The 21303-nt window shown below is 42.5% G+C and overlaps 2 protein-coding genes across 3 annotated transcripts in view; both read left to right on the top strand.

Moving 5' to 3' along the window:
• Positions 1–21303, top strand: part of NLRP14 (NLR family pyrin domain containing 14) — a 125587-nt gene that overhangs the window by 55012 nt on the left and 49272 nt on the right. The window lies entirely within an intron of this gene.
• Positions 9729–10892, top strand: RBMXL2 (RBMX like 2). Its single transcript, XM_072727432.1, has one exon. The coding sequence runs from the start codon at positions 9729–9731 to the stop codon at positions 10890–10892; it is 1164 nt and encodes a 387-aa protein (XP_072583533.1).

Below are 21303 nucleotides of genomic sequence, written 5' to 3'. Positions count from 1 at the left end.
TACATAATCATGCTACCATCCCCTTCCAGTCCTCTTCCTCAGATCCACCAGGAAAACAAACAAAAAAAAAAAGAGTCTATTCAGTGAGGACAGTACCTTAGCCCTCCCTGTGTTGTGTGAGCATATGCTCATAAAGGTCTTCATGCCTTTATCTCCCCCTGTTTCAGATGAACAATATCTAACTGCCCATTCCAATTCTCTATCAAACTATTACTAAGAGGATACCTCCCTATTCATTGTTGGACATTATGGGCCATAATGTATGTTCCTTGGTCTGAAGAAATATGATTTGGTGATCCAAACTGGTACAGTCTGTTCTGTCATGGTTCTTTTACAGTACTCTGAACATTTGCATCTTCTATTGGGTAAGCAGAGCCTACTTCAAAATCCACATCAATTCTAAGACGCCTTGGCTACCAGTATCAGTTTCACTTGCCAACTGTGTTTCCCCAGCTAATTTGCCCATACATCATCTGTAGTTTGTCTCTCTTGTTGGCAGACAGAACTGTAGCTCGTGGCATTTTGTGCTCCAGAGGTGCAAGACAAAAATGTCTAGATTCAGGCCATATCTGCATTGCTCCAGTATCCAGGCATTTCTTGCATGCAGGTAGCCTCTTCAAACAAGTACACAGGGCTGTTGACTAGTGAATTCCAATCACCTTGTGAAGCTGCAGGTTGCTTCTTCTAATGGGCGTCAACATGTCCTGTAGTGCACCCCCCAAATTCTCACAGTGATTTCAATAGGGCCATGCCTCACATCTCTCTCTTATTTAAATATCTCATCTATTAAGTAATCTCTACCCCCAATATGGGGTTCGCTAATGACCCCAAGATCAAGAGCTATGTGCTCTACCTACTGAGCGAATCAGGTCCCCCACGGTTATCCACCCCTGGTCCATGGACACCACCCATGAGTCAGTGAAAGCTCAAACCAAGAGGCTTTTATCATTGTTGACTTCTTCAATCACTGCTAGGAAAACAGCATGTAATTCCGCCCACCAAGCTGATTTGTTTTTACCCTCCCTCAAACAGTTTTTAGCCTTCCAAACGGGATGCTATCTGTTCACCTTGGAACTGCCATCCATAAACCAAGCAGCTCCTTGTTGGTCACTTGAGAAACTGTTTACAAGGCACTGTTCATAGAATATAACCCTACAGCTCGTCATGTGGTTCCAAAGTCAATCCAAGGGGAAAGTCTACCTGGCTTGCTTGTGAATCCACTGGGCAACTTTCTGCTGTCTTCTGATAGCATATTCCTATACAGACCATTTCTATTTTATTGTAGAAGTCTTCTGGGCACTGTTCTACCCATTAGCATGTTTCTGTGACCTCATCCAATTATCATTGATATTTCTGGTCTTAAGATTATTATTTTTCATTAAAAATTTTAATTATGTTAAATACACGTGACATGAAGTTTACCATCTTTACTGTTTTTAAGTGTACAGTTCAGCAGTGTTAAGTATATTTACATTGTTGTGCAACCAATCCCTAGAATTTTTTCATCTTGCAAAATTGAAGCTCTGTGCCAATTAAATAACAGATCATTTTCCCCTCCCTCCGGCCCCTAGCAACCGCTGCTCTGCTTTCTCTTCCTATGAACTTGACCATTCTAGGTACCTCATATAAGTGAATCCTTGTTCAGTATTTGTCTTTCTGTGACTGGCATGTTTCATGTAGCATAATGTCCTCAAGATTCATCCGTGCATCCGTGTTGTTGCAGTAGTCAGGATTTCCTTCCTTTTTCAGGCTAATATTATATGTACATTTATACTGCATTTTGTTTTTCCATTCATCTGTGCATGGACACTTGAGTTGCTTCCACCTCTTGGCTACTGTGAATAATGTTGCTATGAACATGGGTGTACAAATATCTGAGGCCTTGCTTTCAGTTCTTTAGGATATATGTCCAGAAGTAGATTGCTGGATCATAGGGTAATTCTACTTTTATTCTTTTTTTTTTAAGATTTTATTTATTCATAGACACACACACACACACACACACACACAGAGCGAGAGAGAGAGAGAGGCAGAGACACAGGCAGAGGGAGAAGCAGGCTCCACGCAGGGAACCCGACGTGGGACTCGATCTCAGGTCCAGGATCACATCCTAGGCTGCAGGCGGTGCCAAACCGCTGCGCCACCGGGGCTGCCCTACTTTTATTCTTTTGAAGAACCACCATACTATTTCCTATAGTGGCTGCAATATTTTACATTCCTACCAGCAGTGTGCTAGTGTTCCAGTATCCCCACATCCTTGCCAACATTTGTTATTTTCTGGGGTTTTATTTGTTTGTTTTGGTTCTTTGATAGTAACTATCTTAATGGGTGTGAGATTATACAATTATTTATATCTTTCAGGAATAGGAGCAGTTTCAATTAATGTCTAATAGCAAGCGACTATTATATGAAGTGACTGCCCTTCAAATGGAAATTCTCTAGTCCAAAAAGTTCCAGTAGTCATGGCTGTAGGCCATTCACAGGCTGTTCCATAAGCTCCAGTTTATACTCCATATGGGTCTCTGGTACAGAGAATTCACTCATACCAGCACTCCAGCTTTTCTTTTACACTGTGTGGGCTTGGGCAGTCTTATCTGTTCCCAGTTAGCATGTCTAATATTGCTTGAAGGGTATATTTACATGCCGGTGTTTTACATAATAGGGAGGGGAAACATTACTTTATCAGGCACAATAGCCATCCACATAATACATGGAGGTAAAAGAGATATAGGGATGCAGTCACTTCATATAAACATTCCTGTTTTTACCCAAATCTCTACATCAATCCTATCAACCCTTAACATTTCTATATTCTCTCCTTTAAAAAAATTTTTTTTATTTATTTATGAAGACACAGAGAGAGGCAGAGGGAGAAGCAGGCTCCACGCGGGGAGCCTGACGTGGGACTCGATCCCAGGTCTCCAGGATCATGCCCTGGGCTGAAGGCAGGTGCTAAACCGCTGAGCCACCCAGGCTGCCCCTATGGTCTCTCAATCTGATTACAGCTCCTGTTAGGGATGTATCAATGGGTTTTTTGATACAGTGCACAAGGTTCCCTTGTCTAGGGGTCCCAGAAACTGCTCTTCTCCATTCCTGTCCATTATCTGCTCAGAAGACTTTGTGTCCTGAGCAGGTGTCAGGTCAAGGTACCTATGCCATTTGTCAATCTTTGTCTTGATTAATCTGCATGACTATTACCCCAGGTGATTCCAGGTCAGGTGTTTCTCATTGTAGTATTTATCTTCAGGCTTTTAAAACTCTTCTAAACTGGAGTAAATAGAGCAGATTTATCTGAAGCTGTTTAATATTGAAAGACTAGCAGGACATCCTCTTGGTTCACCCAACATTAAGACCTCCTGCTGCATTAAGATCTTTGTTACACCCCTATCAATGTCCATTCAATTTATCTTGTTGCTTAATAACCATGCGGGGATTTCTACCTTCCTGGGGCAAGTCCTCTGACTACCCTCTGCCTTTCTCCATTTTATTGTTAGTATTTTTTTTTTTTTAGGATTTATTTATTTTAGAGACAGAGAGAGAGAGAGAGAGAGCACGCACACGCACCTGAGGGGAAGGGACAGATAGAGAAGGAGAGAGTCTTAAGCAGACTTCATGCTGAACACAGAGCACTAAACAGGGCTCGATCTCACAACCCTCAGATCATCACCTGAAATAAAACCAAGAATTAGACGTTTAACTGAACCACCCAGGTGCCCCTACTGATAGTATTTTTTTTTTAATTTTTATTTATTTATGATAGGCACACAGTGAGAGAGAGAGAGAGAGGCAGAGACACAGGCAGAGGGAGAAGCAGGCTCCATGCACCGGGAGCCCGATGTGGGATTCGATCCCGGGCCTCCAGGATCGCGCCCTGGGCCAAAGGCAGGCGCTAAACCGCTGCGCCACCCAGGGATCCCCTGATAGTATTTTTAATAGCACCTATAAGAGGGGAAGCTCAGATTAAATTCTATGAGGATTATCAGACTGCTGCTCTATTTTGCAACTTGGGATACCCATACATAAAGGTCCCCTAACCAACCTGTGTAACTGGCATATTCAATGGGTGGATATCTTCATTATCAAAAAGCCAGTCCCACATGGCTTGCATATGAAGCATATCAGTTGCTTCATGTTGGGTGTTCTGCTTGGCATTTATAGGGGTAGTTGAACTGTCCCCCTTCTCAGACTTCACAGTGTTATCCAGGCTGGCTGTTTTCTTGAGAATAGCTTGCTGTGTTTCTGGATCATGTACTGCCATCTGTGGATTGTTCACTAGTGAGCTGTTGGTCCTGTATCAGTATAAACATGTGTTTCTGCCCTGCAGCATTCAGAACCAAAGATGTCCCCCTACATTAGTCACTTTGTTAACTGTGAAGTCCCATGCAGCACAAAGGACTTACACAGACACTGCGCTAAGAGACCTAAGTGTAGCTTGGTTTCCACCTGTACTGGGACATGTCTTTAGAGGTGACCCCAGCCTCCTGCCCATGCTTAGTCTTTGTCTAATAAAGCACAGAGTTGCCAAATTGCCAAATATATATCTTCCCAGCCCCCATTCCCAAACCATGTTCAGTACTTTCCCACAACCTCCTTCTAAAGTTTTTCCATTTCCCCAGGACCCCTTAGTCCTACTTCTTTACTTCCCCAACCACCCCTTTTTGTTCCTCTTTATTCTTTCTTTAAAGACATGTCTCCAGGACACCTCTGTGGCTCAGTGGTTTAGTGCCTGCCTTTGGCCCATGGTGCAACCTTGGAATCCAGAGATTGAGTCCCACATCGGGCTCCTTGCATGGAGCCTGCTTCTCCCTCTGCCTGTGTCTCTGCCTCAATCTCTCTGTGTGTGTCTCTCATGCGTAAATACATAAAATCTTTAAAAAATAAATAAAGACATGTCTCCTTTGTCTTAGTTGGGGTTGAGCAGTTTCTACAGTTTGAGTTTATACTTAGTGTCTGTCTTGCCATCTTTAACACATGGCTGGTGCTATATCTCTGTTCTGTGGTGCCCCTTCCCAGATCTGCATTGAAACCACCAAAGGACTCTGGTATGCGACAACTGGACTGACTCAGCAAGCACTGAGACCTTTTGTCTCCAGTTTGCTTGCTTGTTTATCTGGTGAGGAGTCTGACTCTTGATCCAGTGCTTGGAAGCACAGTGAAGAAAGATTTTGATTGTTAAGATCCTGGGTATACTCTTGAGGTTGAGATAAAGTTCCAGGCCTCTGTGAGTTACTATTAGTTGAGGATATGGGAACTTCTTCTCAGTTGACTTAGTACCCTACCTCTCCCAACTCCTCCAGACTGTATGTTTTGCAGCAATGGCCCTAATGCTGTTCAATTTCTTTTACCCTGACAAAACTTTACTAAAGACAATACTGAATTATAGTGGCCTTTTTGGGGCTCCTGGGACAAGACCAGCCTGGTTTGAGAGGAGCCCTGGAGCAAATGGGAGCAAAAATTTCAGACACACAATGGTCCCTTTACTTTGCCCGGAAGGAGAAAGATTAGAAAAAACTCTCCAGCTTCTTGGTCCTCCCTAGAGAGGGGGTGTAGGTGTCCTCCCTAGGTGTGTGTGTGTGTGTGTGTTTGTGTGTGTGTGTATGTGTGTATGTAAGGAAGCGGGAGCTCAAAGTTCTAACCCTGTAATTACAGGGTGGGTTCCTTAGGCTATGAGTCCCCATCGTGAAATGATCTAGGGGCCCCACTAGGAGTAACCTTACTAGCATAAATTCAGGTGTGTCAAAAGGGATATCTTTTAACAAAAGATACTGTATCCCTTAGGAAATCCCAAGGGTTTTAGGAGCTCTGTGCCAGCAACTGGGGACAAAGACCAAACATATATATATTTTATTATTCCTCAGGTGTGATAGTTTGTATGGAGTTGGTAGCAGTGCAGAAGTAGGTAAGTGAGTCTGGATGTGTTTTGGGACTGGGGACTGATTGGGTAGGGAGGGGGTACCATGGGAACTGGAGGAAACAAGAATCACTACCTCCCTCCACAAGCCCCTATATCCATCAGTAGGAAAATAGGAAAAATAAATTGTGGTATAGTCATATGGGGAATATTAGAAAATCAAAAAGAACAGACTACTGGTGCATACAAGGCACGCATGAATCACAGAAATAATATGCTGAGGGAGGGGCATCTGGGTGGTGCAGTCGGTTAAGCCTCAACTCTTGGTTTTGGCTCAGGTGGTGATCTCAGGGTGGTGATCTCAGGGTCATGAGACCGAGCCCTGCATAAGGCACTGTGCTCAGCACAGAGTCTGCTTATGTTTCTCTGTCCAGCTCCCTCTGCCCCTCCTCCTGCCCCTCCCCCACAGGCACACATATGCTCCTGCACTCTCTCTCTCAAATAAATCTTTTAAAAAAGAAGAAATAACAAACTGAATGAAGTAAGCCAGACACAGAACAGTTTATTCTATAGATTACATTTATATAAAGTTTAAGAACAGGCAAAACTAACTTATGGTCAATATAAGTCAGAAAAGTGGTTACCTCTGGGAAGAAGGTATTGTTTTGAAAGGGGCACAAGGGAATTCTCTGGGGTGGTGGAAATGTTATTGATCTTGACGTTGGGTCATGGTTACATGGTTATGTACATATATAAAAATTAATCTATAAGAGTCTATAAACTTATAAACTTAGTGTTTATTAGTTAGCCCTAAGTAAACACATTCAAGGTAAACATTCAAAGAATAGAAATGGAAGGCAAAACTTCCAATTAGAGGAAAAAGAAAGGAATAAATACAAATCATTTGATACAAGAATGCAAGAAAGTTGGGGAAAAAAAAAGAGGCAAGAAAGGTATGGTTAACAGCTCACAAGAAGCTGGCTGAAAGAAATCTGAAAAATACTGAGCTATATAAGTATTAGATAAAATAGATTAAGATAAAAATGTTATGGGTAATGGGGATCATTACATAATAAAGACATTTACCAGAAATGCATAGCAACTCTCAATTTTTATATATCCAACAATATAATCTTAAATTACATGAAACAAAAACTTACATAAACATAAAGAGAAATTTCCAAATCCACAATTACAGGAAATTTAAAAACCATTCTCAGTGATTGATAATTCTATCAGACAAAAATAGGATAAGGTAGATTTAAACATCGCAATAGAAGGAAAGAATTCTACCCCAGTATTTGGAGAATATACTTTCCTTTCAAGCATATGTGGAACATTACACAGATACACACACACACACAGATCCACAGCAGGTCCCAAAGCAAGTTTCAAGCAAAAACCAAAGAATGGAGATCATACAAAGTATTTTAAGAAAAAAAAAAACCCCAAATGTGTATGTTCAAAAACTTGAAAACATACTTCTTTATAATTCATGAGTCAAGAATGAAAATGAGCAAATGTTAGGAACTGAGGAACAATGCAAACACCATGTTTCACAGCTCAGGACATGCTGTTAACTAGCATATAGAGAAGAAGTTTTAAACTTAGATACAGCAAGTAGAGGAAATATTTTTTAAAACTCTTAATGCACAGTCAAAAAATTAGGACAAAAATAACACAAACTGTAAATCCAAAGAATGTGGAAAGAAGAAAGACAATAGTAGCAAATAAAATAAAAACAAAGTATCAACAAAGAAAAAGGCTGCTTCTTTGAAAAGATAAAAACTTTTGGTGAGACTGGTTACAAAACAGAACACAGCTATCCATAAAATGAAATTTCAAATTAAGAAAAGATGATACACTTAGAAAAGCGTAAACTACAAAAACCAAGTCAAGAAATTAAAAAAAAAAAAATCTGAATAGCCTTAAAACTGAAAGAAATTTAGGCAAAAATCTCCCCAGCTCAGTAAGGGTACGAAAATTATAGGCCAATGCCCTTTATGCTCAGAAATGTAACATTTCTATGTAAAACATGAGCAAAGAAAAATAAATTTATTTAACAATAAATACATCATGAATTGGTAGGCTTACCTTAGAAATATGATTTAATAATGTGTTACTGCAACTCATGAACTGACGTGATGCTTTTAACTTCTATTCATGCACATTAAAAAAATCTTAAAACCTTAAGAATGTTCACATTAAAGTCAAACATAAAAATGCCTGCTTTTATCACCTCTTTCAACATTATGTGGCTATTGCAGTAAACCAAATTAACGCATATGTACATACATATGTACACGTTACATACACAAATATTGACTTCTCATGACTATTGTTAACTTTTCACATAGCGGCCTTTGAAAAATCTAAGTTATTTTAAAAAGCCCTCAAACACATTATGGTTTTTTTCAGAAAGTGGTTTTAGATGTCACAATCTCAAGCACAGCTATGTTCACCAAGTTACTCTTCACAGTTTCACTCAGAGAATATTGTAAGGAACAAATTTGAATTGTGTAACCTGTTTGAACCTAAAATGCTTTGTTTCACTGAGATGTACCTCCTTTTTGGAGAGGAAGAGGCAAGGGCTTCAGTTGGTTTTGCTTGCCTCAGGTGCTACTGTGAGGAATGTCTAAGAGCTCTCATGTTTTCCCTTTATTTTTCCCAAAGGGGACTTTTTGTGCAATACCTTTATATTAAAGGGCAGTACTACATAAAACTATGAGCCCTTTGGAGTTTGGCAAACGGATGAAAATGGTGAAGGGGAAAATGATGCATCCAAAGAATGACTCCCTCTTTTTCCTGTTCTTAGCAACCAACCCTCCCCCTCAAGTCTTCTCTTGCCCTTGGACAAGTGCAAAAATTCTTAATACACTTTATGTACAAACTGCGTTTTTAAACTTTTCAGTTACTATTTCATTTTTTCAGTGGATTTTTTTTTTTTTTTTTCCTGTTTGAAAATGGTTTGGGGGCAGCCCTAGTGGCTCAGCGGTTTAGCGCCACCTTCAGCCCAGGGCGTGATCCTGGAGACCTGGGATGGAGTCCCACGTCGGGTTCCCTGCATGGGGCCTGCTTCTCCCTCTGCCTGTGTCTCCGCCTCTGTGTCTCTCATGAATAAATAGATAAAATCAAAAAAAATAAAGAAAAGAAAGAAAGGAAGGAAGAAAGGAAGGAAGGAAGAAAGAGAGAAAGAAAGAAAAGAAAAGAAAGAAAAGAAAAAGAAAAGAAAGAAAAAAAGAAAGAAAAAGAGAAAGAAAAGAAAAGAAGAGAAAAGAAAAAAAAGGAAAGAAAATGGCTTGGATAACTTGGATTAGAATACTTTATAATTTTTCTCCTTAAGGGCCCCTGGGTGGCTCAGCGGTTGAGCGTCTGTCTTGGGCTCAGGTCGTGATGGGGGCGTGGGGGGCCTTCGGGGTGCGGTCCTCCGTCGGGCTCCCCGGCAGGCAGCCTGCTTCTCCCTCAGCCTGTGTCTCTGCCTCTTTCCGTGTGTCTCTCATGAATAAATAAGTAAAAAAATCTTTAAAAACATTTTTTTCCTCAAGAGTGATGGGGAAAAAAAATTTTTTTTTTTTTTAACCTAACGGCTTTTCACTGCGCAACCGAGCTTCCCGGGGCAGGTCAGGAAACGGAAGCTGGAAGACCCACCTCGGACCCCCCCGCGCCCCCCGGCGCCCCCCGCGCCCGGCAGCCAATCACCACCGGAGCCCCGGGCCGCGCACCCGCCGAGGCTCGCCTCAGCCCTCCGCCTGCGCTGCGGGGGCTCCGCCGCGACGCGCCGCCCGACCGGTAGGAGCCGCCGTCGCCGTCGCCGTCGCCGTCGGGGAGCGCCCCTCGCCCCCCGCCGCGCCCGAGCCCGAGCCCTCGACCGGCCGACATGGTTGAGGCGGATCGCCCCGGGAAGCTCTTCATCGGCGGCCTCAACCCCGAAACCGACGAGAAGGGCCTCGAGGCCGCGTTCGGCAAGTACGGCCACATCAGCGAGGTTCTCCTGATGAAAGACCGAGAAACCAGCAAGTCCCGGGGCTTCGCGTTCGTCACCTTCGAAAGCCCCGCAGACGCCAAGGCCGCCGCCAGAGACATGAACGGCAAGTCCCTGGATGGTAAGGCCATCAAGGTGGCCCAGGCCACCAAGCCGGCGTTCGAGAGCGGGCGGCGGGGCCGCGGCCGCCTGAGGGGCCTGCGCGGGGCCCGCGGCGGCCCGCGGCGGCCTCCGTCCCGGGGCGGGCCGGCGGACGACGGCAGCTACGCGGGGGATTTCGACCCGCGGCCCTCCAGGGCCCCGATGCCCCTGAAGCGCGGGCCGCCGCCGCCGCGCAGGCCCGGGCCGCCCCCCAAGAGGGCCGCGCCGTCGGGCCCGGCTCGCAGCGGCGGCGGCGGCGGGATGCGCGGGCGGGCCCCGGCCGCGCGGGGGCGAGACGGCTACGCGGGCCCGCCGCGCCGGGAGCCGCCGCCGCCGCGCCGCGCCCCCTACCTGGGCCCCCGGGAGGAGGGCTACTCGCCCCGAGACGGCTACTTGAGCCGAGACTACCCGGGCGCCCGCGACCCCCGCGAGTTCGCCGCCTCGCCGCGAGACTACGCCTACCGCGATTACGGCCACGCCGGGGCCCGGGACGACTGTCCGTCGAGAGGCTACGGCGACCGAGACGGCTACGCAGGGCGCGACCGCGACTACGCGGACCATCCGAGCGGAGGCTCCTACCGAGACCCCTTCGACAGCTACGCGGATCCGCGCGGCGCCGCGGCGGCGCGGGGGCCCCCGCCTTCGTACGGCGGAGGAGGCCGCTACGGCGAATACCGGGGCTGCTCGCCCGACGTGTACGGCGGCGGCCGCGACACTTACGGCGGCGGCGGCCGGAGCGACCGCTACTCGCGGGGCCGCGACCGGGTGGGCAGGGCCGACCGCGGGCTCTCCCCGTCCTTGGAGAGGGGGTGCCCCCCGCCGCGCGAGTCTTACAGCCGCTCGGGCCGCAGGGTCCCCAGGGGCGGAGGCCGCCTGGGAAGCCGCCCCGAGAGGGGGGGAGGCCGCAGCAGGTACTAGGCGCCCGCTGCCGACGACCCACGTTCCGTTTTCCGAGAAACTAGCGGAAAGAGAAGAAGAGTCTGTGCGATGGTGAACTCTAACCCCAAGGACTCGTGCCAGCAAGAGTTGCTTTTTTTACCTTTTGAGCGTTCTCTGTTAAGCTTTCTCTCCCTAACCTTGGTGCTTTTCGGGAGGAAGAAGTTAAAGCTCGTTTAATTGCTCGTTTAACGTTTTGGAATTGTTTAACGTTTCTTTCAACAAGCTCGTGTTAAAAGTATGACTTGAACCCGCGTACTGGTCTTCTTATATTTCCAAGTAAAAATCCTTCCAAAGGCTTCCTCCCTCCTCAATTTTCCTGATAAATGAGACAGACAGTTCTCAAACCGTTTACAAACATCTGCCCGCCAAAAACGGAAAGAAGGATCATTTCTATTAATACAGACCAACTAGATTTTTTTGGGGGGGACCAGTGGGAGGGAATTGGTGTATGCCACTCTTAAGATTGCAGGGTGTCTTTCAAATCCGGGCTCAGTGCTCCCAGTATTTAAAAAAAAAAAAAGTGACCAGCAGCAACAGCAAAAATCACTTAGATGCGTAAAGAAAGTTCTGTTCACTCTATAAGTCTAAAAAAAGGCAAGTCAACAATGCTGGCCATATTTTGTTTTTTATTTTGTTTTTGCTTTTACTTTGGGAATCTGCAGGACCTCATGTTCCCTTTCTCCCCAAAATACTGTTCATATGTGTTGAACAAGAATGGAATCCTAAGTTAAAGATGTGGCCAACCAACCACAGAGCTGCAAAAATCCCAAACATCAATTAGTAGAATTTATTTTCACCACCAACAAATTACTAAGAAACAAGTAGAAAATACGGTAGTGGATTTGGGGATCATAGGGCTTTCATTCCTAACTCCAAGCTACTTGCCCTTGGCTCTAGGGCTGGCTGCTGGCTCCTTTGGAGAGAATTAGACTTCTACCCCTAGGGGTGGAGGAATCAAATGTGAGAAGCATCAGAGCTCAGAAGCTCAGAGAATTCTTGAGAGAGCTTGGCATTTCAACATCTGAGGATTTCATCCTGGTGTGAGGGACCTGGGTCTCTTCACAGGAGGCCAGGGGATGGGTTGAGGGTTCAGTTCTATTAAGGTGGGGAGAAGGACTTGAACAGAGATCAGAGAGGCTCCCTCTAGAGTGCCTCAGGAGGGAAAGTGAACAGTCTCTTCTTTCCACCCCAAGCTCAGGCAAGAAACACCTTTTCCAGTTAGCACCTGTGGAATTTCCTGGTTTATCAGAGAGAGAGAGAGAGAGAGAGAGGTAATTGCACCTCAAGGTGCAAGGAGCTCTAGCCGCCAGAGAAAAAAGGATCAGGTTAAAATAGTAGGATTCATGTTCTGCATAATAATTGCTGGAGGAAAACAGATGAGCACCTGAACTACAACAACAAAGTACTAGAGATCTGAATATACCACACTCACATACACAACTCTAAAAATACAGTTTTTTTTTTGACAAAATAATAAAGTAGGGGATTTATAGGAGAGGCTGCATTAGTGGCCAAGAAGATCAAATGCAAGAAATAGCTTAAAAAAAAAAAAAGTCCAGGACTCAATCTGGCAAAAATGTGTTATAGCTTTATGGAAAAATTGTTAATGTTTATTAAAGGACCTACAAGAAGAACTAAATAAATGGGAGGTTTGTATCATGTCATGGTTGGGAAACACTTTTTATTATAACTCTTCTCAACCTCACCAAATTAATTTGGAAATCAATACAACTTCAAATGAAGTTACAACATGATTTTTCCACACAGCTCTCTTCTCTTTCTCAATAATACCCATTTATTTGTGTGATCAACGATGGAATACTAAATAAAAGATTTGGCCAACCAGCCACATAACAAAACAAAAGCTTCAATTCACTACAAACAAATGATGAAGAAACAGGTAAGAAAAAAACACTAATGGGAGTTTTAGTCTAATAATCCTAAAGCTTATATAGTGAAATAAAGAGCAAGAAGAGCCAAAGCAATTCTGAAAAAAGCAATAATTAGAAAGGACTCACTCCACCAGATACCAAAATTTTTTACAAAGTTAGAGTAATTTAAGCTGTGTGATATCGACAGACAAGGATAGACAGACCAACAGAGCCAAAATAGTGAGCCTAGGAACAGGCCCACTTGCATATGAAAACATGATATATGACAGAGGTAACTTTGAAAGTCACTGGTGACAGGATGGACTTTTTTTTGTTTTTGATGGCTATCTCTTTGCAAAAAGAGAAATGAGATTCCCTAACTCAGCATACACAAAAATACATTCTAGATGGTTTGAAGATATAAATCTGAAGAGGAGATTTTTTTAAATACTTAGAAGAAAATAAAGAAGAAATGTATCACACTGAGGTAGAGAACTTTTTAAGACATAAAACACAATCCTAGGAGGAAAATGTTAATAGAATTTTCCACGTTATTAAGATTTTTTTATGATAGGATACTTAACAGTGAAATATCTAACCATACATTGGAAGAATTTATTTGCATTGAAATAACTTCCAACAGAATGCTTAGGAACCAGTAAGAAAGAAAACACCCAAGAAAAAAAAGGGGGGGTGCCCAAACGACTGATACCTTTCTGATAGAGGTATAAATTGACATAATCACTGGAAATAATTTTGGCAATGCCTAGCAAAGTTGGAGGGTGCATACCTTATGACCCAGAAATTCCACTTCAAGGAGAGGACCTAGAGAAACTTGCACATGTACACAGGAGATTTGCACGAGTTTGGGTCTTAACTGCACTCCTGGAATGTTAAAAAGTAGAAGGTCTACCTGGAGTGGATCAACATGAGGTTTATTCTTATAATGAAGTTCAATGTAGAAGCTAACGAGAATCGACCATATCCAAATGCAATCTAGGTAAATATCACAATATTTGTTGGGTGAAAAAGGCAAGTTGAATAAATACAGGTGTAATAAAAAATACATGATCAGAGTGATACACCGTAAAATTGGTAAGTTTTGTGTGAGGAAAGGAAGGTGGGATGAGTGGGCTTTAGCTGAATCTGCAGTGTTCTGTTTAACAGATGGGTTTTAAGCAAAAATGACAATGTTAGCATCTTAAATTTGTGTCTGTACATTAGCATCTCCAGTATTCTATAATTTTGATATATTTCATACTATAATCTCTAACATGAAAAGTAGAGCTTAGCACAGAGCCAGCATATAATGGCTACTCAAAAATGTTAGTTATTATACTGAAACTGTCTTTCAGATATAATACTCTTTTGACAATAACTGTCCCTCTTGGCTTTGTTTATGGGTGATGCCTTATTCTATTTGACTCAGTTTATAGAACCTCCTGTCATAAACTGCTCACAGCTGGCTCACCATAACCTCAAGAATGGGATTTGCATATCTGAGGACCAAATCTTAGAGGAAAGTGTAGTTTTTCCCTTTAACATTCTTTCAGAAGCATAATAGCGATGAAAATTTTTTTTCAATTAACAAAAATGCCAATTTCTGGAGAGTAACCTCCTGAATATTGAACTATTAATAACTTTTATTTTATCTTTTAAAAGATTTTATTTATTCATTCATGAGAGAGAGAGAGAGAGAGAGAGAGAGGCAGAGACACAGGCAGAGAGAGAAGCAGACCCCACACAGGGAGCCCAGTGTGGGACTCGATCTGGATCCCGGGTCTTCAGGATCAGGCCCTGGGCTGAAGGCGGCGCTAAACCACTGAGCCAACGGGCTGCCCCTTAATAACTTTTTAAAAAGAAAACATTTAGAAATAAAGTCTCCTGCAGAGCTTAGATGAGTTCAAGAGATCATAGCATACAAAGGTTTTGGCTTTCTCATGCACATACACAGTAGAGCAGCCCCAGTGCTTCTTTACTGGAAATTAATGCATAAAGCTATTTTTGTAGGAAAACATGTAAGAGATCTAGCAATTGATAATTCTTGTTTATAATTGCTTTCATAGTGATGAGAAAAAGATCATGCCAGGTATTTCACAGGACCTACCCACTGGGGGCAGTTTAAAGAATGTGCATCTCATAACCCAAGCCTTTGTGTTTTCTATCTTGAGTTTGGCTCAGTCTACTCCTGAGACCCTCTCTCCACATTCCTTCTGTCCAAAACAGGGTTCCAGGAGCATCGAAAGTATCCATGTGGCTACTGACAGCATTACTGACTGTCCCCCACCAGGTGAGGCCTGAATGTCTTCCATCTCTGATTGCATCCTGCATCCTGTTGTGGGTCCTGGGACTCTATGGAGGGCTGGAGGTAGACCTCTTTCCTAGAGGGCAGTAGCTCCCCTTTTTCCCTTGCTGCAGGCCAGATAAGATGGGGAAGTATTTCCTGCTTATATTTCTTCTACCTGGGACCCCTAACATCTCTCAGCCTTTAGATCATTGGAGTTCATGCTGCCACCCTTTTAGCCTTTACCTTAAAAAGGTTGTGTGATTTGCCTTCTTGTACAGAAATTTCCTTTTGGGGGACAGTTACTCTGTTCTGGACTCAAGCATATTTAAGAACTCACCAAGCAGAATCAGATGGTATTGCTTTTGCTGTGCTGTGGAATCTAGTGGTAGTGGGAATTCTTTCAGAATTCATATGTTTGTGGTGATGTCTGAAGCTAACTTCTCTTACAGTATGGCACATCTAAGAACTCTTTAAAAATTATTCTGAGTATAAATATTTTGAGGGTGACATTTAATATGGGAATCAAGTACAAAAAATAAACTATAGCAACTACAAAGCAGTGATGACTCTGTGGAAGGCGTTCCACTATCATATTTACTAAAATGTTCCAGGAGAATGAAAAAAATGTGAGGATGTATTATGAAATTCTTAGGGAAAGCATTAGGAAAGAATAAGCTTCCTTGTAATATTTGGAGGCTGCTTGTTATAGTAAAAAGGTAATCTTGGTCATATGTATGAGTCTTCATTCTGTTATTTAGGTGACTTGGACAATTTTTTAGAAAGATTTTGAGAGACAGCACAAGTGGGGGAAGGGACAGGGGAGAGGGGGAGGTACAAGCAGACTCCCTGCTCAGCAGGGAGCCCCCACGTGGGCCTCCATCCCAGGACCCCTAGATTGTGACCTGAGCCAAAGTCAGATGCTTAACTGACTGAGCTACCCAGGTGGTCCTGGGCAAGATTTCTAAAATTTTTGACCTTCAGTTTTTTTCATGTGGAAATAGAGATGATATAACTATTTTGAAAGTTTAAAATAAGATAATTCATGTAAAGTATGCAGCACAGTGACTGGACTTGTAGGGGGGCTAATTCAATAGTAGTACCACAGTGCTCTGCATATAGCAGTAGCACAGACTTTCTTTTGCAATTTATCATTGCCATTAACCAGTAAAATTATTTATGTACTAGAAATCTTCAGAGAGTTCAATTTGAAAGTGTTAATGTATTTATCTTCAAGGTGTATTCACCCAGCTTGAAGTCTTGGAGACATATTTGACTTTTTACAGTTCCCACTTTGCCTCTGCCTTCTGTACTTCTTCTTCTTCAAAAAAAGATTTTATTTATTTATTAATGAGAGACAGAGAGAGAGAGAGAGTGAGAGAGAGAGAGAGAGAGAGAGAGAGGCAGAGACACAGGCAGAGGGAGAAGCAGCCTCCATGCAGGGAGGCTGATGTGGGACTCGATCCCCTTCGGCCCAGGATCACGCCCTGGGCTGAAGGCAGGCGCCAAACAGCTGAGCCACCCAGGGATCCCCTGTGTACTTCTTGACAGAGAGGGTGACTTTGACTGGTAGGCTCAGTGTCCCATTCCTAACCAAACCGAAGTGATAAATTTATCAAGACCTTTTTTCCTTCAAATCTAGTAGGATTTAGAATTCTTACTCTCTGGTATAATTAGCTTAGACTTCACTTTATGTCATAAATAATATAGCTAATGCAGTGCCTGAATTTTAAAGCGTGTGGCTATTATTTGTTATTGTGGCTATTGTGGCTATTATTTGTAAATTGTTACTTACAATTGACCCAGGGTCTAGTCCACCTCAGGAAGTCCCTGAGTTCCAGTAGTGTGTATTGATCTAGAATAGGCACAGAATCTGGCAGACCTGAATTCAAATCCTGTATCCACCACTTACTAAACATGTGATCTTGGTCAGGCTAGTTTACAGCTCTCTGCTTTGCTTCCCTTACCTATGAAACAGAGATGAGAGTGCTCACTCATGAGGTAGTTTGTCCATCTACTTACTCATTAAATCCAATGATGAGCAGATACTTAAGTAATACCCACCATATGTCAAGCACCGTGTTAATCTGGGACCAAGGCAAACAACACAGTGGCACATATACTTGGCTGCCGAAGTCGTGTTCATTAAGGAAGAATCACAGTGGTGGTTGCCCAGATGCAGACTAGGGGAATGTACATGTATCTAACAGGGTTAGTCATTGGTTTCCTCCCACCCCCATCCTACTTGGGACTCTAGTTTTCTTTTACTTTTTTGCCCCTCCCCCTTTTTTAGTATAGTTGACATAAAATGTTACATTAATTTTAGGTGTACAACTTAATGATTTGACAAATTTATACATTATGTTTTGTTCACCACAAGTGTAGGTATCATCTATCACCATACAATGCTCTTGCAGTATCATTGACTATATTCCTTATGCTGTGCCTTGTTCATCCCATAATTGAAAGCCTGTATCTCCCCCTCCCCTTCACCTATTTGCCCAACAGCCTCCCACCCCTCTAGCAACCATCAGTTCTTTATTTATAGGCCTGATTCCATTTTTTGTTTATTCATTTGTGGTTTTTGTTTGTTTGCTTTTTAAGATTCCACTTATGAATGGAGTCATCTGGCAGTTGTCTTTCTCAGTCTGACTTATTTTAGTTAACATAATATCCTTTAGGTCCATCCATGTTGTTTCAAATAGCATGGTCTTACCTTTTTTTAATGGCTGTGCATTGTTCCTTTGTGCTCATGTGCATTTTTGTGTGCATTGCATGTATATCTTATCTGTCTGTTGATGAACACTTAGGTTGTTTCCATATCTTGGCTTTAAACATACAGGCCTGGGGGGCCACCTGGGTGGCTCAGTGGTTGAAGGACTGCTGTCAGCTCAAAGCGTAATCCTAGGGGTCCTGGGATCAGGTCTTGCATAGGGTTCCCCAGCCAGGAGCCTGCTTCTCCCTCTGCCTATGTCTCTGCCTCTCTCTCTCTCTCTCTCTCTCATGAATAAATAAATAAAATCTTAGAAAAAACACATAGAGATGTGTATATCTTATCAAATTATTGTTTTCATTTTCTTTGGGTGGTAAATACCCAATAGTGGATTTTTTTGGATCATATGGTATTTCTTTTTTTCAAGAATTAAAAAAAAATATTTATTTATTCATGAGAGACACGGAGAGGCAGAGACATAGGCAGAGGGGAAAACAGACTCCCTGCAGGGAGCCTGATATGGGACTCGATCCCAGGACCCTGGGACCTCACCTTGAGCCGAAAGCAGATACTCAACCACTGAACCACCCAGGTGCCCCTTTTTCAGGAATCTTAATACTGTTTTCCACAGTGGCTACACCAGTTTACATTCCCACCAACAGTACACAGAGGTTCCTTTTTCTTCACATCATCTCCAACACTTGTTATTTCTTGTCATTTTGGTTTTAGCCATTCTAACTGGTATAAGGTGATATTTCATTGTGGCTTTGATATGTATTTCCCTGATGATTATGATGTTGAACATCTTTTCCTGGGTCTGTTTGCCATCTGGATGTCTTCTTTGGAAAAAAAAATGCCTATTTAAGTCCTTTGCTATTTTTTAATCAAACTTTTTGGTTTTTTGGTATCAAGTTATATAAGTTCTCTGTATATTTTGGATATGAACCCCTTATTGAATATATTATTTGCAAATAACATATCCCATTCAGTATGCTGTCTTTTAATTTTGTTAATGGTTTCCTTTGCTGTGCAAAAGCTTCTTATTTTGATGTAGTTCTGATACTTTTGTTTTGCTTTTGTTTCCTTTGCCTTATGAGACATATCTAGAAAAGGGTGGCTATGGCTGATAGAGAAATTACTGCCTGTGCTCTCTTCTAGGATTTTTATGGTTTCAGGTCTCACATTTGGTCTTTAGTCCATTTTGAGTTTATTTTTGTGTATAGTATAATAAAGTAGTCCAGTTTTATTCTTTTGCATGTAGTTGTCATTTTCCCACACCATTTTTAAAAATTTTATTTATTCATGAGAGACACGGAGAGAGAGGCAGAGATACAGGCAGAGGGAGAAGGAAGCTCTCCGAGGGAACCCAACGCGGGACCTGATCCTGGGACCCTGGGATCATGACCCAAGCCAAAGGCAGACATTCTACCGCTGAGCCACCTAGGTGTCCCCTCAACACCATTTATTAAGAAATTGTCTTTCCCCCATTGTATAAAAATTAATTGACCATAAATTGTGGGTTTATTTTTGGAGTCTCTATTCTGTTCCATCAGTCTAATGTCTGTTCCTGTGTCAGAACCATACTGTTTCGATTACACAGCTTTGCAGTATATCTAGAAATCCAGGATTGTGGTACCTACCATTTTGTTCTTAGGATTGCTTTGGCTATTCAGGGTCTTCTCTGGCTCCATACAAATTTTGGTATTTTTTGTTCTAGTTTTGTGAAAAATGCATTTAATATTTTCATAGGGAATGAATTGAATATATAGATTGCTTTGGGTAATATGGACATTTTAACAATATTAATTCCTCTAATTAAACATCAGCTTTGAGAGAGGAACTTCTGTGTTTGGGCTCTGGGACATTTGAGTTGCATAATAGAGAAAAGTACCAGCTGGAATAATCTAGGATTAAGGTATAGTAGTAATATGTCATGACAGAACTTTAGCTCTAACCCTGCCATTACTCATTACTCATGGATGGGATTTGAAGGAGTCAAGATCTTAATAATAAAACCTATCTGCCTACTTCAGACTGATTAAAAAAATGGGACACTGAGATTCCTGGTAAGGGTTTTTGACCAGCCCAGATATCAAGAACTGGAGAAAGGAGGGGCAGTAGAGTATAAATGGTGGTATAATATTATGGCTGTGAAGATATTACTCTGCATAACACCTCTTAGATATTGGGGGAATGGGACCAAAGTCTTACAATTGAAGCTGTATGATATAGCCAACTAGCAGTAGGATTTGCTACATCAGCATTCATGATTGGGAAAGGATTAGCCCTTTCCTAACATCATAGCTGTAGGGGCCACTGCGGTCCAAGCTGTGCAGCTGACCATGATTGATTGCTTTCAAAACTAAGTCTTACCCAGTTTCCACTGATACTCTGCATAAGGCCAATCTCTGGGAGGCCAATCTGCTGGGGATTAGTTTTGGACAAATTAATCCTTATCTCTTAGCTAACCAATGGAGAGACACGGTGGTGAACAAAAGTAGATATCATTAATCCTCAGGAGATTAATGTTCAAAAGAGATAGATTTGGGTTGAAAAATGCAAAATTTTAACTGTGATAAGCATTGTGAGAGAGCTGCCTAGTGCTATGAGATACTATAGTAATAAAGGTTTGGTGTAGTACAAGATGTTGGAGAATGCATCCTTAAGGGAATGATGATTGAATTCAGATGTGAAAGATGAGTAAGAGCTACATTGCTGGGAAAATTAAATGAGACAATATGTTAAAGCATGTAGCACATAAGTTCTTCTTAAATAGAAACTGTGGTTTTCTTATGGCTATTCTTTTTTGACATTGAGGTAGTTTTTGCTGGAAGTTTAAGCTATATGGGTAAGGGTAAAGGAACAAATCACTAACATATTAATTTAAGAAGGCATACCTTGAGGTTGATTGCCAGGAGCGCACAAAAGAAGAATGCCAAAATGTGGATCAACCAAGGCAGAAAGTAGGAGATTCAGTTAGAGGTCAAACTGAGAAGAAAAACTTAACAGGGAAAATGTGGAAACTGGGAAGCAGGCATGGACTAACTTTTGGGATTGATGCCCTGGAACGTAGTGCATTTGTATTAGCTGCCCTTCAAAGTCTATATCACATTCCTGGAGAAAGCCACTCTTCTTTTTTTTTTAATTTTTATTTATTTATGATAGTCACACACACACACACACACACACACACACACACACACAGAGGCAGAGACGTAAGCAGAGGGAGAAGCAGACTCCATGCACCGGGAGCCTGACGTGGGACTCGATCCCAGGTCTCCAGGATTGCACCCTGGGCCAAAGGCAGGCACTAAACCGCTGCGCCACCCAGGGATCCCTTTTTTTTTTTTTTTTAAATGAAAGTCACTCTTCTTAAAGGTATCAGGGCTGTTTGGATCTGGGATGAACCAGCTCCTGTCTTTATCCTTTTATTTTAAATTTTATTTTTAAAGATTTTATTTATTTATTCATGAGACACACATACACACACACACACAGAGGCAGAGACACAGGCAGAGGGAG

The sequence above is a fragment of the Vulpes vulpes genome, chromosome 11 (genome assembly GCF_048418805.1).
Source record: "Vulpes vulpes isolate BD-2025 chromosome 11, VulVul3, whole genome shotgun sequence".
Taxonomy (NCBI): Eukaryota; Metazoa; Chordata; class Mammalia; order Carnivora; family Canidae; genus Vulpes; species Vulpes vulpes.
Note: the sequence above shows the minus strand (reverse complement) of the source record. Positions and strands in the feature narration are given on the sequence as shown.